Raw genomic sequence first — 14,678 nt, 5'->3', positions numbered from 1 at the left:
TGTTTATTTATTGGTTAGAAAATTTGATTTTGTCTCAACCTTTGATTCAATTGAAGTAATAGAAAATAATTTTATATTAAATTAAAAAAGTTACCCTGAAATTTAGAAATTTGCTTTCAGGTGAAAACATATGGATATAACAAGGTGCTTTAGGTAGTGGGAATTTAGAATTTAATATTGTTTTGCCAAATAAATGCTCTAGTCATTTTATGCAACAAGTACTAGAGGTTCAAGGTTGGAAAGAAAGTGGTAGTTGCTGAGAATCATTATTTTGGTTTTGCTCATCAGGACTAATCTGCACCTTACTGATAAAAGTTGAAATGTAGAAATGATTTTGAATAAAAAATAACACAGCTCTTAAATCACACAATTTTTTTCTCTTATACCCTTTATAATGTAATAAATGTTTTTTTTTCATGGTGTAGTGTTATAGTAATTAGTGTTTGTTTATTAAAAAATGTGCAGAGATTGGTAGAGTAGGAGAGGAACACTAGTGTTTGTTGTGTTGTAATTAAAAGGTTGACCCCACGAAGGGAGGTAGCAGGGAAAAAGCAAAATGTGTGTGTATATAAAAACATTTGAGATTGAGATGTCAATCACTGCTCTTAGACACTGTTGATGTTTCTCTTGTGCTTAAAGGTGAATGTAAAATGTATGGGGAATGGGCCCAAGCTGTTGCTCCATTAATTAACAAAATAACATATATCTGAGTTGAATGCCAAGTGGTGGCGCGACATCTTGCATGGATAGATACTCTGGTTTCAACCAACCACCTTAACCTTATCAATCAATCTCATCTCATCTCATCTCAACATCGATCACATGTTTTCCCATGCTAACTTATTATCTACCTAGCTCTTTCCATAGCTCCTTGCCTAAATTTGCTTACAATCACCAACACCAACACCACTCTCAATTAATTTGTCTCTATCTTTTTGTCCTTTTCCTCCTAAGCACCTACCTAATCAATACCTAACAGCTACTATTATGAAATCCAACACACCCTCCAGGTTTTTGCACTTTTAAGCACACCTGAAACCCTAATATCTGTTCCCAAATTCATGCATGTCCATGGCTTGCCCAAAAATGGATTTGGTCTATAATTCAAGGCTATGCAGCTTAGGCCGCCTGAAATGTCTCACAGTAATCTTTGGGTTCTATCTAATCACTTCATCAGCTACCTACCTACACCCACCTCACTGTAGAGTCTAGGCATGTAAAGGTTATTAGCTAAACCTAGCTAAACTACCTATTATGCACTCCTACTTCTAATTTCAATTAACTAATGCCTACTAAACACTTTTCTGAGGTTCAACTCAATGATCTGGTCAAGTATTGAAACTCACTCTAATAATTACTTTCGGATCACCCAGAAGTAACTAGTCTGACCGACTCAAGTACACAAACTGATTACAGTTTTCCTTCATTTTTCTTCACCTTCAATACCCTCACATGGACACAACTTTATAAATAATCACACTTTTGTTTATATTCATTTAAAAGACACAACCATGTTTTCATGTCTTTTACCGGATTTAGAAATTATTCATATAACTCAAATAAATAACCAAAAACATGTTATATCTAACAAATTGTAGTGTAAGGTCGGCAGGTAATGATTCTTTTTTTATAGAGTGATGTATATGTAATATTTACTTCTACTTTTTATGATATAGGTTCAATTTTTTTATTAATTTATTATTTATTATGATAAGAAAAAACAAACAGTATTATATTCTTATAAAGCAAACTAATTTCTTCTTTAATCTAACCCCAAGCACATCTTTATCTTCTTTTTTTCTAATATTATTGTAGTTTTTAATTTTTTGCTGTAACTTTATCCGCACGACCTTCTTTTAAGGATCCTATAAGATTCTATGACTACAAATAAAGTAAAGTATATTTGTTGCTTCCAGTATCTTATAAAAAGCAAGATATTAGATACACCCCTCCCCACCTAGTTAAACATCACACCATTTGATAATTGTTTTTTAAACTGTTGAGAATGAGTTAAATTATTTGTGATTCTACTTCATTTGACTAGTTAAAATCCCTTTTTATTCAGAAATGTTAAATTAATTAAACGCAGATTTAACTTCATTAAATTTAATTTTGTTTAAATAAATAAGAGAAATTGACGCAACATCTTTTTTCATAAATCAATCCTATATTCTATAATTTTTTATGTCTCATTTGCCTATTCTATAATTTTTTTATGTCTCATTTGCCATCATCTCATGCCGCTAAATTCTTGTCACGTCTTGCTACTGCCATAAATCTACCACTGTCACTAACAAACACCTTTCTTGTACATGCACCCCATTTTCACCATCCCTTAATGTTTAAACAAATTATTCCTTGTTAATATAATTTTTGTCCAATAAAAATTAAGTTTTTGTATAAAATGTGTGAAAGTTCTCCAATTCAAATTTCAGTATATTGAAGAAAAAAATTCTTATAACTAGTGTCACAGATAAGTGAAAATCTATTGTAAAACAAGTAAAGGAACTAATGCACCTTGAGAAAAACACAAATTAATTTAAATTGTTAATTATATAACAAACTAGAAATCTAAAAGAATAATTTTTTTTATCAACAATGAATAAAGTAAAATTATTAAAAATAATCCCAGTAACCAAAAATAATCTAAAGGATAATGGAGAAGCGAAGAAATCAAATTTAGGATATTTTTTTATAAGATTTTATTTAATTGCACGTGTTTTACTGTTTCAACAAAGATGATGAGATAGATAAATCTATATATATATATATATATTTCTCTAAGCTGCTGCATTTGGTAGAAGCTCTTGGAGCTGACAGCAAGAGTGTTTTTATTCCTTAGATAGTAGTTTTGTTTGGTATGTACCAAACAAATTAAATATAGCTGCATTCACTGTCTGCTGCAATAAATAATATGTATTTTAAACTTTTACATTAATTATCTACAATATACTATATTGTGGAAACTGAGAAGGAGGATAGAATTTTTCTTTAATAAGGAATTGTTATTTGACAGGTTTGATGGTCTGAATATCCTATTCAGGGAGCATTCAGCAAGATGATTATTCGCAAGAGGAGTCCAAAACCTCTCTGCCTCATTACCCTAATTGTGCAAGCATGGTGTGACACTGAGACCATAAGCATTTCAAGAAACTAGAAGATCCCAATTTTGGTTTGGATAGAGAGAGTGGGAGAGTCACTCAGCTTTAGGGAATTTTGAAATGCTAAATAAACTGCCATAAAATTATATATATATATAGTACTAATTAATAAATAGATATATATTAGTATTATATAGTATAGTATTTATAGTGAAGGGAAAAAAATAAGGAGGGAAGTGATTGTAATTTGCCATGCAAAAGGAAGTGAATGAGTGAGAAATGCAAAAAGGGAGTTTGGAAAGTTTCAGTTCATATCTAACTGGTTGTCCCAGCTAGCTAGCTAGCAATACAAAAGAGCATGCTGAGAAGAAACAAATCCCACCCATTTACCCCCACAACTCCAAGCCAAAGTAGCTGAGCCTGTCCATAAGCTCAAAAGCTGTCCCTGGTTACTGTAGATAAACCAAAACCACTTCTCTCTCTCTTCTTCCTAGCTTAGCTACCTCCATGACCCCATGTGTCAGCTTGTAATGTCTCTCTCTCTCTGGATTGCGTGTCTTTATGATACCACATAACACAAACCAAAAACACTACCCCTCACAGAAAGAATCTCATTAGAAACCATCTTGAAACCGATTGATCGCTGAGGGAGGATCCAAACGATAGCCCCTTCCCCAACTCAACCCTTCCTCCTGATTATTATGCAGTGACCCGTCCTTAACAGCAGGAGCACCGCCACCTTGTCCCACCGGTGCACCAATGCATGTGTAACTGCTTGTGCTCTCTCCTCCTCCTCCTCCTCCTCCCACATAGTGTCCGTGACTCCCACTCATCACATGACCCACATAGTAATCATTCACCGCATGCTGGTGAGGGAAGTGTGATGACCCAAATGACACTGGCCTTGTAGGTGAGGTATACAGGTATGGCTGTGGTGCTACCGGTGCCGGTGCTGCTGGCGGCATGTGAGTTGAGGATGAACCTGAGAAGTACCTCGGGAATCTTAGTGGTGCCGTTGGATCTCCTGTTGGGTGATAACCACCGCTTCCTATCGGTTGGCAGCATCTAAATATAACCACAAAGTAAATTTTATCAATACTAAACACTGTTGTGTACCCTAATATTATGTCTGCATGCTACCTTGCTTCTGCTTGAAAATTGAAAAACAAGCTAAAAATATTTGACAGAAACAAGTAATGGTGCATATATATACATACCCTAAGTGAGGGGGAGCTTGTGCAGCAAGGCTATGATCACTACGAAATACCAGTTGACGAGCCTGGTTCAGTGTCTCCGTTTCCCTCTCTGCCCAAAAGAATCACAAAAACAAAATAATAATGAATAAATAAGAGCAAAGAATTGAAAGGAAGAAAAAACAAAAAGGGGCCCTCTCGAATTTCAGCGATCCAACAAAAAACACAACTTTTTGTGATTGAAATGACAACCTTTGATGAGGAAATCATTGACTTGGTTGAGTGAATGGTTTAGTTTAAAGAGTGGAAAGAAAGAGGGTGAAGAAAAAAAGGAAGAAAAGAAAAAGAAAAGAAAAGTGTTAGTAATGGTAATAGTATAGGTGGTACTAGCCTTGGCGGTGGCGGTTCATGTGTCCCCCAAGAGCCTGAGACTTGCAGAACTTAAGGGAACAAAATCTACACTCGTAGACCTTCCCACACTCGTCTTTTCCATCCTTCCCGCCGCTTTTCTTTTTCCTGCAACCTGCAACCATAACCATCCAATTAAAGCAACTTCCATGACACCCTTCTTTCCCTTTAAGCCCATTCTCGATTACCCAAATCCATCACATAAATTTAATTAATTAATTAATTAACCAACCGCCCACAGAAAAAACCAGTATTTTTAGCTTTACTAACTAACTACTACAACTCCCCTTTATTGTATTTTCTTCTTCTATCTACTTTTCCAGATTGCATGATGTTTACCTTTCAAGTTTAAAGAAGAATAGGAGGAAAAAGACACCAGGACAAAAACAGGAATGAAATAAAAAGAAAAAAGAGAGTTTGATGAGCACTGTTTCATAGTCAAAGAATATACCCAAGTGGTGGGTAACAAATCACGGCAGTGTTCAATTTTGTTTCCTGTGAAAAGTGAAATCCTTCTTCCCACGGTGAGTGATTCGGAAATAGAATTCGGAAAATAGAAAGAAAAAAATATGTTCCTTTGGTATTTTAGCGTGTATGTGAGAGTATAGGTACGATCATGAAGTTTACCGGTTGAAGAGGTATGGTCTTCAAGGACTTGTTTGCCATCTCTAGAGTACTCATCGGGCAAATTGTTAAGATCTAACGGGTTTCCTTCTGGTCTCCTGTAAAGAAACAGCAAAGCCATAAGAGAGAGAAAAAGTTAAGGGTTAGAGAAGGAGAAAGAGGAGGAGATACTGAATCAGAAAAGGGTGTGAAGGTATAGTAGCGGGAGAAGACCTACATGGTACCGACAGAGAGAGAGAGAGAGAAAGAAAGAGAAAGGAGGAAAAAAAACGATGTGAGGCAAACACTCTTTGTTTCAGATGGGCGGATAAAACTAAAGGTTTTTACAAAATATGTTAGACTTTCAGTTTGAGACTGCAATATAGAGGCTAGTTGAGTGATGGTAGAAGATAAAGAGCTTTGAAAGTTCTCTATCAGTTCCTCTGCCACTCTCTCTCTCTCTCTTATCTCCCCCCACACAAAAAATTGAATGAACAATGGGGACAGTGGGTCTCGTGACTTTAAAAGGAGAGCGTGAGTGTGGTAGTGGGAGTGGGGGGCTTAATCAGGTTTTCGCAAAATGCTACCTAGCTTCGTCTGGTTTGGTTGAGACTTGGGAAATGACAGACGGAATTAGAAAAGGATTCAGAAACATGTTGCTTTTGTATTAATTATTCCTAATACACTGCCAAATCATATTAATATATGTATCAAGATAAGAGGGAAAAAAAATATAAAAATGAATTATATGATGAAGAAAGATAGAAAGAAAATGAGCTTTATAGTGGTTATTGGATAATTATACGAAGCTTCCGCCTCTAGTTTTTTTTTGTTTTTTTATTTGCCCTAGCTGGAACTGCCAAGAAAGGGTTCAAAAATATTCAAATAATTTCAGTCAAATGCATTGAAAAAAATGATTAACTAATATTCGAAAAGAAAATCTTTACCAACAAAGGATGGCAATCAAATGTATAGTACAAATCTTTGAGCATTAAAGGTTGCCCTAAGAATGAAAGATGACATTTATACCAGAAAGAAAGCAAGACAAGGCATAGCGTACGTAGACATTTTAGCGTGGTTATTGTGCTTAAAGAGGGGGATGTTTGAGAACAGGTTGTGTATGGTCCACAATAGCTCAATGCCTCCTTCTGGGTGTAAAATTCTACCCAGGGGACTTAGACTTGCATCCACGAAGGGTTGCTATCAGTATCTATCATTAGGGTTTTTTGCAATCTAAGTTGGGATAGACTCGACCCCCACTTATTGTTTTATTCTTTGAAAGTTGCTATATCTCATAGATTACATATACATAGTCCTTTTCACTAGATGTGCATGAAGAAAGTGAAGAAATGGATTTCAAATTTCTTTATGTTTTCATCATTATATTCTCTGTTCTCTTTAGATGCATTTCATTGAATCCAAACTCTCTAGTCTCTGTGTAACTGATAGAGAATATACGTGTGTTTGTGTTTGTGTATTGCAAAGTTATATTTACTTTAAATAATTTATACTTTTAAGCATTGAAACAGTTCTGAGAATCCAAACATATACAAAATGTTGCTATAGCTTGAATTAACCAGTTGTTTAATTACCTAGTGATTGACGTAAGTTTGTTGAATTTAATTAAGGTGTGCCTCTTGATTTGGAGCAGAATATATGTGAAATGGCAAAAAGAAACAATAATTAGAGAGGGCCTCTTGTCCACAAAGTGAGAGGTTTTCCCCACCACACCTGAAATGGTTATAAAGGAGAAAGAAGACACTGCCTAATAAGAGAGCTAGCTAGGCATTAAAATCAGGTGATTCATGGACCACACTACTGCAGCTGGCCTTGACTAGCTGGTTGGTACTATGAAGAAAATGTTGCAAGAGACATTTGATATTTTTAAAACCTGGACCCAAAGATTCATGCAATATGAGCGCGCCCCAACTATCTGAAATTTTTTCTTGTAAGTGTGTGTCTATATATGATTACTTTTAAAGTGGTCCTTCACCAATTTAAGCAGTAAATCCAACAAACATTTCTTCCATGTTCAGAACTCTAGCAAGGCCAACTTACAAACCAGTAGAGGAAATTGTCTTCATCACCATGCTGCCCTCCTTCCTTTCAAGCAGTCAAAATTTAAATTGAAAAGTTGTTACCTTTCCCATTGTGACAGAAAGTGCATTGCATTTATGTGTACTAGTTAATAATGTAGACGGGAAGCAAAATGAAGAGAATTTTTAGGGAGAGAAATAAAACAAATTAACAAACTGCATACATGTTCAGACCATCACCAACTCAATATTGGTAACAAAATCAAATGAAACATTAAAACTACTTCATACTTCAAAACTTCTCAGGCATTTTGGATTCTATTGATGAAAACGTGGAGAGGAGAAAATACCTGTTCCGGATCGTGGTACTACAAATCAGATTATGGTGATATCTATTAGAGGTAAAAAAGTTTTCTGACAAATTCATTTGAGGCGTGGGGTAGCTCTTCAATGATGCAATCTCAACAGGTTTCAACTCATGAGACCAACCGACAGTACACTACAGCAAAATTTTCAAACCAGATTAAATCAAATCATTTTTATCACCAAACCAAATTAATCCTTAAAGTTTAGAAAGCCATAATTGTACAATCAACTGTTTACAAACAATTCAAAGTTTCTTCTCTTTTAGGTCAAGCTTGACCTCTGGTGTGGCAGTAAATAGTGCATACCAGTATAAATACCATGATTAGACCTACTGATAGCAATCTCTAATAACAACTTCTTCCCATGAAAAAAATAATAAATTATCTGACACCAAAATAATTAATAGGCATTTGAATCACTTTTCTTTTCTAGTTTTAATTGTTGAAAAAAACATTTAATATTCATAATTTTGAATATATATTACAATTAACATTTATGTCAAAAATATAAAAAAAAAGTCCCCAAACATGCGAAAAAGTTAATGGATTGCCTTTGATCATTTGGTTTGAATTTTTTACCCAGGGATACTAATATTTGATGTGCAAATTGAGATATATTTATCTTTGGTCTGAGAAGTATCTTTTTTGAATAGCCTAACCTGACTAAAAAGATAGATTAATTAATGTTTACACAGATACTGACAGCAACTTTAATCAAAATCAGGAAGCTTTGGCTATATATCCAAAAATAACTTTTATGTAATATTTTTTAATTGTTTTCTTCATTTCATCATTTAATTTATTGCGCCTATTAAATTTTAATTCTGTTTTATCTTCAATACTTACGTTTTTCTTCGTAATTACTTTCTCCAAATTTTACTTATGTATTTGATTGCCTAAAAAATAGTTAACACTATCCCTTTTAAAAACATTGAGACAAATACAAAATAATATGTCTTTAAGAATAAAAAATGGTTTGGTCTTGGATTATTTCCAAAATTACATCAGTCTATTTTTTCTTCTCCAATTCATGTTTAGATCCATTATGTTTTCGATTAGAAATATGTGATTTGTTATAGGTTGATCAAAAGTATTTTTTTTTTTTGTACTGTTTGTGAAGGGATGTGGGTTTTCTTAGGTTGAATTGATTGTTAGATGTTCAGGATATATAAGAATTGGACCACATTTAAAGATATCCATATTTATTTTTTCCTTGTCGATAAAAAAAAAATTGCGAATATTGTTAAGGGAGTTATAAATGTCATTATATTCATATATTTAATATCATTTATATTATAAATTTCATTAATATTATTATTATTCAAATTAAAAACGTTATTAATTATTATAATAATGTTATTAATATTATTAACATTATTAATTATTATTAATATATTAATATTATTAATTATTATTAATATATTAATATTATTAATTATTATTAATTATTATTAATATATTAATATTATTAATTATTATTAATATATTAATATTATTAATTATTATTATTAATATATTAATATTATTACTAATATTATTAATTTTATTAATTTTATTCATATTATTAATATCATTAATAATATTATTCATATTATTAATATAATACTAATAATATTTTTTATATTATTATATTAATATTATTAATTTTATAATATTAATAATATGTATACCTATTAGTTATTATTATTATTATTTATGAATATTTGTTAGGATTTTATAAATATTAATATATTATAGTAATTTTTTTAATATTATGTCTATAGTTATTATGATAATAATTGGTAGATAATAGAGATTCATGGATAATAATTTGTAGGTAATAGAGATCCGTGAGTATAATTTATAGGTAATAGAGATTTGTGGGTAATAATTAGTAGGTAATAGAGATTCATGGGTAATAGTTAGTACGTAATAGAAATTTGTGGGTAATAGTTTGTACGTAATAGAGATTTGTGAATAATAGTTGGTATGTAATAAAGATTTATGGGTAATAGTTTGTAGGTAATAGAAATTTGTAGATAAAGTTGGTATGTAATAGAGATCTATGAGTAATAATTGGTAGGTAATGCTGAATTTACCTACAGATTCATATTTATGGGTAATATTCGTAAGTAATGTTGTCCGTAAGTAATATTCGTAAGTATTATCCGTAAGTAATGCTGAATTTACCTACGGATTTAGATCCGTGAGCAAAAATCCGTAGATAATACTAATATTTATTGTTGTGCTCTACCATAAAATTATAATTAATATAGTAAATTTTGTAAATGTTTTTTAACGGACCAATATCGGGTGCCACGCGATAGGCCCAACAAACTCTCCTAAGGTAACCTAACAAACAAACTAACTAACTAAAAGCCTCCTAAACAACATTCAACCCAAGCCTTAAAGACTCTCATATCATGTTAATAAGTAAACTTTAAATCTAACTCAATCTCATGAAACCGACTTATAAAGTGAGGTGTACACTCACTTATAAAGAATAAAATATCCTAATCTCTAGTCGATATGGGATCTCCAACAATCTCATTTATCATTTCTTTATTATTTTTCATAAATAAAACTAACACTACAAGAAAATCATCAAATAGAAACTAATTTTTAGAAACCAAAAAATTAGTTGCAAAGTAACTAAATTAGAGACCATTTTAGAAACTAAAACAAAGATTGGTTTCTAAATTTTCTATTATTGTTAAATAGTTTCTAAATTTAGTCTCTAAAATCTTGGTTGCTAATTAGAGACCAATTTAGAAACTATTTAACAATAATAGAAACTAATTTAAAAACCAATTTTTGTTTTAGTTTCCAAAATGGTCTCTAATTTAGTTATTATTGCAACTAATTATTTTGGTTTCTAAACATTGGTTTCTATTTCATGATTTTCTTGTAGTGTAATAATCTCCTTTGATAATGCTTTGCAATGACAATCGTGTTTTTGGATAAAAAAAATAGTTTTCTTTCTTATTTCTATTTTTTAACTCCTAATTTATTGACTTATTTTAACTATGTTGATTTAATAATTTAATGTATTCTTCACTGAAATGTTAACATAGACAAACTTGCACCTCTATATTTCATATATGTTAATTTTTAATTTATGTTATGTTTTGTCATACTCATTTATAGTTGTACTATCAGCCTTACATTTATGTTATTGGCATTTTCAATTTTATTTTTACTAATTATATTTATGATAATTTTTTTATTACTTGCAGGAATGATCTGGTGCTTTGTAATGATAGTTGTGCTTCAGCACTACAAATTATAATTAATATAATATATTTTTAAATGTTTTGTTGCATAGTGCTCTTTATTCACATTTATGTTTTTTGAAAAAAAAAACTACTTTGCTTACACATTTTTTTTATAATAACTTTCAAATTAAGATAGTTACAAAATCACTCATCTATATTTTATATGTTATTTTTTTATATATATTTTTATATTTTTTGTTACTTTCATTTCTAGGTGTATTTTTTTCATTAAGATATTTATATGTATGTAATGTGATCTGTTAATTTAAATGTGTTGACATAATAATTTAATATATGATATGTCACTTACATGAAAGTTATGTCACTTACATAATAATTTCATTTGTTATTATTTGTGTTGATTTTTTTTTATGATATGTCACTTACATGAAAGTTATGTTTTCCACTACTATGATTAATGTGTTGTCTTATTTTAAATTTGTGCATTTAATAATCTCATGTTCTCAAAACTAAAATTATGTCACCTATACACATGAAAGCGCTTGTATTTTGATGTCTTATTATTTGTGTTGTTTCTCTTACTTTTTGTAACTTTCATTTCTACAAATATATGTTTTTTCATTATCTTTTAAATATGTACATTATCAAAAAATATTTCCTTCTTTTCTTCTTCTGTTTGTTTCTTCACTTTTACTTGTTAATTGTTTGTGTGCTTCCTTAAAGTGTATTGACTTAATATTTTCACGTGGTCAATACTAAAAATTGGGCGCATATATACAAAAATATTTTTATATTTCATGTCTCATTTTGTTACTTCTTCTAATTATTTTCGTTTCTTATTAATTGTACAACCAATATTGTGCTTCATAACAATAGTGTGCTATTAGATAAAAAAAAAATTATAATTCAATTTTATTTTATAACAAAATAAATCCCGTGGGTCGTATTAGTTTTTACTACATTAACAAACGTTTACAATGACTTATTAGCGGCAGCATTTTATTTAAATTATCACCTTTTTATTCACTATGTCACTGAAAATAGGAGGTTTCCTAATACATTTTGTATTGATAAAATAAAATAAAATGTAAATGCATTACTAGGTTGTTAAAAAAGAAAAAGGACTTCACACACATTAAATAAATTGGCTCTGTTGCCTATACCCTAGCCAAACCAGCTAAAGATTGGAGTTGTGCACTTGGTATTGTTTATTTTAAATAAAAGATATATATATATATATATATATATATATATATATATATATATATATATATCATATTCATAAAAAATCTCTTTTTTCAATTGAAGTAGTTAGATAATGTTGAAGAGTTCATTTTATTTTATTTATTATTTGATAGAAAAATGAGTTTAAAATTTAGAATACACTATTACTTATTTTTAAAATAATAAATAAAATAACGATTTTTACTATTTAGTAGATTTATGAATGAAATGTGAATGTTCAAAATCAAGTATATGACAATTAAGTAATAATCTCTTATATTTTGGATTCCAAAAAGATGTTCTGACTTTTAATTTATAAATAAATGGTTTAAAGTATATTTTTGTAAGCCTCTATAAACATAGCGACTTTATTTTGGTTTTTATAATTTTATTATTATTATTTATCTTTCTAAAAAAAATATTTAATAAATAAAATTTATTTATAATCAAATAAAAAATATTTTATTCTAATTTTAAAAAAATTAAAATCATTGTTTTTTTTAATTCTCTTATAAACAATATTGAAATATGACATATTAGTATTATAATACAATTTTTTTATAAAAAAAAATATCACATCCTACAAGAAATATGGTCTACTTCTAATAAAACATCATAAAAAAAAATTCCTATAGTACAACCTTTTTTTTTTATTAGCAATCCTCTAGTACAACCTATAAAGCATTATAATTCAGCTACTAGTAGAAGATACTTTGAAATGTATTTCCCTTAAATAAATAAACAACATCATTACAAGAAAATCATGAAATAGAAATTAATTTTTAGAGATAAAAAATAATTAGTTGTTATAGAGACTAAATTAGAGACTATTTTAAAGACTACAAAAATGTTGGTTTCTAAATTAGTTTATATTATTGTTAAATAATTTCTAAATTGTTGTCTAATTATCAACCAAGGTTTTCACTACCAATTATTTAGATTCTAAATTTGGTAGCAAAAACCTTGGTTGCCACCAATTTAGAAACCATTTAACAATAATAGATTTTTGTTAGTTTCTAAAATGATTTCTAATTTAGTCACTATAACAACTAATTATTTTTAGTCTCTAAAAATTAGTTTTTATTTCATGATTTTCTCGTAGTGATATCAATGATCAAAATCAAAATGTCTAATTTTAAAATGATGAAAAATAAAAAAATTACAATAAAAATTAGACCTTTTCATTTTACATGAACTAAAGAAATATTTAAATATGACTAAAACTATTAAAAAAAGCATTATACATTAACTATTTAAATTAAATTTAGTCTACTATAATATCTAGTATCTCTGTCGATCTCATAACAAAGTTAAAAACCAAGCAAACTAAACCATAAATAGTATATTAACTATATTTGTGAAATGATGCCATGTCATATAAAAAAAAATAACTATTTCATTACTAAATACCTTTTTACAAGCAAGATAATATTTTAAAAAATTTATCGGATACATTTTTTTTAATCAATTATTTTTTATGTAGATTAAAATTTAAACTTCAATTTTTTTATAGAACATCAAAATTCAACTTTCTAATTACAAAAGGCTAGTTTCACATTTATTATAAAAATATAAATATCATCAAGAATCAATAAAGCTTCCCCTAAGCATGTATGTTTTGATTTTTATTTTATTTTTTTGCCTCTAGGTCTTTAATTAATGATGAGATTTGTAACATAGGAATATATGCTTTATCTCTAGAAATCGGAGGAGTGTTATTATATGTCTCTCATCCATGTTTTTTTTATCTTTTTACTACAAGAAAATCATGAAATAGAAATCAATTTTTAGAGACTAAAACAATTAGTTGCAATAGTAACTAAATTAGAGACCATTTTAGAAACTAAATAAAAAAATTGTTTCTAAATTAGTATCTATTATTATTAAATAATTTCTAAATTGGTATCTAATTAGCAATCAAGGTTTTAACTACCAATTATTTAGTTTCTAAATTTAGTCTCTAAAACCTTGGTTGCTAATTAGATACCAATTTAAAAATTATTTAACAATAATAGAAACTAATTTATAAACCAATTTTTTATTTAGTTTCTAAAATGGTCTCTAATTTAGTTACTATTGCAACTAATTATTTTTTATCTAAAAATTAGTTTCTATCTATTGATTTTCTTGTTCGATTATTAATCAGCCACGCTCTAGGGCACATCTACAATCTTACTATCTTATCATAAACTCTTTAAAATCCCCTTCTTTATCTTGTTAATTATTTTAGTTTTCTTATAATTAGCTTATTGACAGGAAATTTAGTTTTGTTTTGGTGTATATGGGAAGTGTGTTAGTGCAAATTTGATACTTTTTGACACATCCATGATTTGCTACTTCTAGTTCTAGCCACTTTTTTAGATGATTTTTGTTTCATGATAATTTCTCAAGTTGCAAGGGTAGACAAAGGATTGTCATGGTAGAAATGTTAAAATACCTAAATGCATCATGCAAATTTAGTTGAACCCTGTGACTGGTTTGAGACACATAAAAGGAAAAAAAAACAAAAAGGAATTGGAAGTTTTGAGGAAGA

General features: G+C 29.3%; 1 protein-coding gene across 2 annotated transcripts; it reads right to left on the bottom strand.

The window, feature by feature from the left end:
• Nucleotides 1–3,394: 3,394 nt before the first annotated feature.
• JAG (C2H2 and C2HC zinc fingers superfamily protein) lies at nt 3,395–5,885 on the bottom strand. Of its 2 annotated transcripts, XM_068635570.2 has the most exons (5): nt 5,544–5,885; nt 5,330–5,424; nt 4,686–4,817; nt 4,319–4,406; nt 3,395–4,166 (listed from the first exon to the last, which is right to left on the bottom strand). In XM_068635570.2, coding segments are annotated over exons 1-5 (768 nt in total). In that variant the 5' UTR covers nt 5,546–5,885; the 3' UTR covers nt 3,395–3,715. The 2 variants fall into 2 exon arrangements, with proteins under 2 accessions (XP_068491671.1, XP_068491670.1); XM_068635569.2 differs by lacking the exon at nt 5,544–5,885 and having other exon boundaries at nt 5,330–5,462.
• Nucleotides 5,886–14,678: the final 8,793 nt, after the last annotated feature.

The sequence above is a fragment of the Phaseolus vulgaris genome, chromosome 7 (genome assembly GCF_051622355.1).
Source record: "Phaseolus vulgaris cultivar YP4 chromosome 7, ASM5162235v1, whole genome shotgun sequence".
NCBI lineage: Eukaryota > Viridiplantae > Streptophyta > Magnoliopsida > Fabales > Fabaceae > Phaseolus > Phaseolus vulgaris.
Note: the sequence above shows the minus strand (reverse complement) of the source record. Positions and strands in the feature narration are given on the sequence as shown.